Raw genomic sequence first — 6,000 nt, 5'->3', positions numbered from 1 at the left:
GATCTGACTCAGGAGACCAACAGGCTGGAAGGTGATTTCAAAGGGAGAAGGCCTGTAAGTGTGAGCCCACCTTTCTCAAGAATGCCTGCCAAGAAATTCTTACTTCCCAAGGCTTAGGGGTTAGCTTCTCAATTTCCAATGCACCCCGCTCCCCTCTGCAACTTGATCCTATAAGCCTGTAAGTGCTAAGATGGCACTGGAAGAGAGAAGCAATGAATGGGTGGGAAACTTTAAAAGGAACCTTCCCAGTCCTAGTGCTCCACCCTGGCCTCAAAGTCCTGAAGCCTGATCTGAAAGAGCTGGTGACAGATTTATCATTTATTTGGGGCAGGAGCTAGAGAAAGGGGAGAGATCAGTGAAACGCTAGTTCTGGGCGTCAATTCCTGTCACCACCATCCTCTGCACAAATCTGCTCTACTCCTCAATGCTGGAACTTACAGCCATAGACATGAGAGCTCCACCCCCTCAGTCTGAGCCATCCACTTGTCCTTTCGTTAAGTACAGGAGAGCTGTCATATACATGTTCTGAGCAAACATCATAAAGAAGGTCCAGTCCCATTCCTGTCCTAAAGGCTGTTATCAGCTAAGGTCCCCACCCCATCACAGGACTTTAATTCATGCTGCGCACTAGTTCAACAGTGTCAGGCCCCCAGCTATATGCGGGGACCCTGGCATGCAGGCTCCCTGGGATCACACCCTATTGCAGTGCCTCGGTAAGCAAGACTATGCTGTCTTTGAGGGAGAACCAGGAAGTTGGTGTGGGTGCTGCATATGGCACATCCTTGGCATCTGTGATATGGAAGTTGCCTCCACTTCCTGATTCTGGTTATCACCATCAGATACGTCAGGCCAATCCTGAGATGACTCTGCCTGATCCACCCCTTCAGCTGAATGCTCTGGTCTGGCTGGAGAAACACATGCTATAGGAGGCTGTGGGGGAAATGGGACAGGGAAAGAGGACTGGGGAAGATTTTCAGGAAGACTTGTAGGATCAATGGCCCCAGGAAGGGACAGAAACAATGAGAAAGGAGTAGAAGACTGGCATTGGCTAAAAAAGAGTGGGCAACTGAAGGGGTTATGAGAGATGAGATCACCCATAATGTCCCTGTCTCCCTGCAACCCTCAGGGCGAGGGCTTCTATCCAGAGCCTGGAAAACAGGAGGAAGCGCCTTACCAGGTATCACTATTGGGTTCCCTCACCTCTGCCCTGCACTCACCCCCTTTTCTCTCACTTCCCGGCTTCCCGTGTTACAATCTATCTGCCCTAGGAGTAGAGAAGCTACTGTCCTGGGGGGTGGCTGCCCACCTGCAGCTGCTATCCTCAGGCAGGGACACTAGTGCCAGGGAAGAGGCAGCCGTGCGGGGCTGGGGCTTGCCACCACCACAGAGCTGATGGAGCTGACGTCGATATTTGTCCCCAGTGAGCAAGTAGAGCACAGGATCCAGGCAGCTGTTGGCACTGGCCAGGGGCCGAGTCACTTTATAGACCACGTTGACGATGTTCAGCACTCGGCAGTCAGCTTCCAACAGCCTTGCCAGGTAGTAAATGGTGCGGGTGATGTGGAAAGGCACGAAGCAGACAGCGAAGACGGTCAGCACCACAGCTATGGTGCGAAGAGATCGGAGACGAGAAGAAGACTGTGCAGCGCCTGGCAAGGGCTGATACAGGCGACGGGCCATGAGCCCATAGCAAACAAGAGTGACCAGGCAGGGCACGCCAAAGAGCAGCCCCATGACCGCCGAGCTGAAGTGCACATAGTGGTCAAACTCTTCAGGCCGAGTGGTGTCATGGCACAGGACGGTGTTCCCTCTGGTGCTGGTTGTGACGAAGAACAGGTTGGGCACGAGGCAGCCGGCTACGACCAACCAAACTGCCAGGCAGATAAGGCCTGCGAGGCGAGGGCGGCCCCAGCGTAGTGCCCGAAGTGGGTGGCAGATGCCCAGGTAGCGGTGCACGCTAATGCAAGTGAGGAAGAGGACGCTGCAGTAGAGGTTCCAATAGAAAAGAAAGCGGACGAACTTGCAGATCTCAGTGCCAAAGGGCCAGTGGTTGCGGGCTGCATAATAGTAGATGAGGGTGGGCAGCGACAGCACATACAAGGTGTCTGACAATGCCAGGTGGAACATGTAGGTGGCAGTTGCATCCCAGGGTCGGAGGCGGAAGATGAAGAGCCATAGGGTTGGGGCGTTAAGGCCCAAGCCCAGTACAAAGACAACTGCATAGCTCACAGGAAGCAGGATGAACTTGAAATCCTCATCAAACCAACAGTCCAGCTCCACCTCACTGCTGCCAGGACCTAGGCTGAGGCCTGTGTATCTCAACAGCGAGGACTCTGTACTGGCCATGGCCCCCCTGGAGATGGAAAGGGGAGAAGTGAGGGTGGCAGGATTTCCCTGCCCACCCCTATCCCTGAGCTGGGGCAAAAAACGCAGAGAGCAGGGAGAGCAGTGGTTGAAGCACTAGAGAGAGCTGACAGGAGTGCATCTGGGTGCACTCAGGCTAGCCAGGTCCCTACCCAAGCTCCCTTGGTCCAGCTTGGGGAGTGGTGGGCAGCAGGCAGTGCTGGGGCTCAGGCAGGCAGCCCGTGGGTTTGGGTTGTTCTCACTCTGCAGCTCACTCTGTCCCTAAGAGCCTGGCTAGCTTAAGAGGGTGGAGGCCTCCCAGCACTATCCAAAGTGGGAAGATACCCAGACACAAAGTGTCTCCTGACTCCTCATCACAGCTGTGTCCCTGGAAGAGGAGTGTCTCTCCCCACAGTGCCTTCGCCTCTCCTAGTGCCCTGGTCACAGTGTCTCCAGATGACATTTACCTATGACACCTTCCCCACTGCCCGCCTACAGCCCAGGAGCCCCATTGCCACCCTTGCCCAAGAACCTTGGCACGTCTCCTACCTGGTCCCCTTGAAGCTGAGCTCAGCTGACTCTGTCACCTTTCCCCTTGGCAGCCAGAGGGCATATCCAAGGAGGTGGAGTTGGAGGTGGGGCCTGTCCTCCTCCCATCTGGGAGATCCAAAGAGTTAGAAAGGCCCTTTACAATGACCTAGTCCAACCCTACTCATTGTACAGATTGGGAAACTGGGGCCCAGCGAGATTACTATTTAACAGCTTTGAAATGACTGCAGGAGGAAGCACAGGAGGAAACATCCAAGTTTACCGATGAAGAGCCAGGCCCCTGGAGATAGATTACAGGGGGATCATACAAGTCTGTGTAAGTGAGCAGAAACATGGGAAATGAATTTTCACATGGGCAAATGCAGGACAACACATTGAAAGATTTTAGAAAATCTAAACTACTGATATTTAATACAAATCTCAATCTCATATGCATATCATTACAACGAATGCTTATATAGCACTTAGTATGTGACAGGCATTTTTCTAAGTGCTTTATACTTATTAATGACTCCATAGGTTCTCTATGAACTAGGTACTATTATTGTCTCTGCTCTGCTGATGAAAAAATGAAGGCACAGAAAGTTTAGGTGTCTTGCTAGTTAGTGGTAGAGTCAAGATTTGAACCAAGGCAGGCCTGCCTTTGGATCAGGCTCTAGCATCCATGACTTAATTGCTGTGCTTAAGTTGCCTCTCTAAGCCACTAGCTATGATCCAGGAAAGAATCAACAAATATTTATGGGAGACAAAGGCAGGCAGATCTCTTGAACTCAGGAGTTCAAGACAAGCCTGGACAACGTGGCAAAACCCCGTCTCCACAAAAAATACAAAAAATTAGTCGGGCGTGGTGGCATGCACCTGAAGTCCCAGCTACATGGGGGGCTAAGGCAGGAGGAGTGCTTGAACCTGGGACGTTGAGGCTGCAGTGAGCTGTGATCGCGCCACTGCACTCCAATCTGGGTGTCAAAGTGAGACCCCGTCTCAAATATAAATAATTTTTTTTAAAACCACAAATATTTACTGAGAGCCTACTTTTGCCTGGTCCAGTTCCAGTTACTGGTAATTCCTTAGGAGTAGACAAAATAGACAAAAACTCCCGCCCTAATGGTACTTACATACTACTGGGGGATAACAAAATTAATAAGTAAAATATGTAGATTGTGATCATCATTATGGAGAAAAATTAAAGAGGGAAGGAAAAGGGTAATAAAGAGAGTTGTTGTTTTAAGTATTAGAAGTGAAACCAGGCACGGTGGCTCACACGTCTAATCCCAGCACTTTGGGAGTCTGAGATAGGAGGATCACTTGAACCCAGCAGTTCGAGGTTGCAGTGAGCTATGATCACACCTCTGCACTCCAGCCTCAATGACAAAGCAAGACCCTGTCTATAAATAAATAAATATTAAGGGTGACTTTTGAATAAAGGCCAGGTGTTGTGAGAAGGGGAAAAGTAAAAAATGAAGTCAGAGAGTTTGGCAGGGACCAGATCATGAAGGTCCTTGGAGGCCGTTGTAAAGGACTCTTTGGTGAATGGGAAGGCACTTAGGGTTTAGAGAAGAGAGGTGTCATCTGACTTACATTTTAGAAGGCTCACTGGCCAGCTCTATGTTGAGAATAGACTGCAGGGCTGGAGGTACAGGGGGAAGACCAGTCAAGAGGCTATTGCTGATAGAGATGATGGTAGCTTGGATCACAGTGACAGAGATGATGAGAAGTGGTCAAATTCTGGATATATTTTTTTTTAAGTAGGGACAGTGAGATTTACTGATATGGGGTATAAGAGAAAGAAGAGTCAAAAATTGCTCCAAGATGCCTGACCTGAGCAGCTGGAAGAATAAAGTTACTGTTGACAGAGATAGGAGGGGGTTTAGGGGAAAGATTGGGAGTTCACTTTTCAGCCTGTAAATTTTGAGATGCCTGTTATACATGTAAGAGGAGATGGCCAGGAGACAGTTCATGCCTCCTGGAGGATACTAGCCAATACATTTCCCATACAGACTCTACCCCTTTCTATACAGTACCCCCCATCTCTCTTGATCACTCCCAGAGACTTGGTCTGAATATAGTGGAGAAGGTGCAGAGAACAAGCCTAGAGGTTTGAGAGCCGGGTGTAGGGACTGTCAGCAGCTCAGGATCTGGGGCTCCTGAAGCCAACTAAGCCTCCGTAAGTATGTCTTAGGCACTAGAGGCAAACCCGGTCTGGAGGACTCTGAGGATGAGGTAAGCAGTGCCTTTGGGGAGGGGTGAGCAGGCTGGAGCAGAATCCACTCTGCATGGAGCTGAGAAGCAATGGGGACTCTGAATTTACTTGATCCTCAGGTCCTGAGAATGTCACCCAGCTGGATACCGGGAGTGAGAGGAGGAGGCGGACTTGCAAAGGAGGCTCTAGAATTTAGAATCTAGATCTCTCAGAAAGCTCAGAAACCTGGATGGGGAAACAACTGAAGATCCTTGCCCTGTGGCAGAGTAAGGGGTGGAATAAAAGGTAGCAGTGGAGGGCACAGTCATAACCTGAGTCCTGGGCAGCTGACTACTGTGACACTGCATAAGAGGCCCGGGTTTCTGAAGCCAGACGGACCTGTGTTTAAATCCTTGCTCTTCCACTTATTAGTTATGTGAGCCTGGGCGCCTCTTTGTAACTTCCATTCTTCACCAGTGAAATGGGAATGATAACACCAATCTTTTTAGGGTTTCCTGAATATTGAATTGGTTACCAGGTGTGGAAGCACTTTGTGAACCATAAAATGCTGCACGTTTATAAGGTGTTTTTTATTACTGCTTTGCTCCCAGGGATGAACCTGGCCTCTGCAGAGGTGGACAAGCGTGTTTTGAAGTTTGGTGTACACCCAAGGAGAAGCACTACACTACAGAAGCCCCAGCCTGAGCCAGCTTCCTGCTCCCACTGCTTCAGGCTGGTTCACCTCTGCTACATTTCCCCTGACTTAGCTCTGCTACGTTTCTGCAGGTCCCGACACAGCTGCAGCGGCTGCTGCTGCCACCACTGCCGCCCAGTGGCTATTTCAGGAAAAGACCTCTCCCAACCCTCCCCAACCAGCACCCCTGATTGGCTTTTACTATCCTCACCTGGGGCCAAGAGGAATGGAATGC

At 50.5% G+C, this 6,000-nt stretch overlaps 1 protein-coding gene across 1 annotated transcript; it reads right to left on the bottom strand.

Moving 5' to 3' along the window:
• Positions 1–891: 891 nt before the first annotated feature.
• P2RY4 (pyrimidinergic receptor P2Y4) lies at positions 892–2,522 on the bottom strand. The gene has a single exon (XM_025373213.1). It carries the CDS (start codon positions 2,344–2,346, stop codon positions 1,249–1,251), a length of 1,098 nt encoding a protein of 365 aa, XP_025228998.1. The 5' UTR covers positions 2,347–2,522; the 3' UTR covers positions 892–1,248.
• Between the last annotated feature and the right edge of the window lie 3,478 nt (positions 2,523–6,000).

Source organism: Theropithecus gelada, chromosome X (assembly GCF_003255815.1).
Source record: "Theropithecus gelada isolate Dixy chromosome X, Tgel_1.0, whole genome shotgun sequence".
NCBI lineage: Eukaryota > Metazoa > Chordata > Mammalia > Primates > Cercopithecidae > Theropithecus > Theropithecus gelada.
This window is presented reverse-complemented; position numbering and strand designations above follow the sequence as displayed.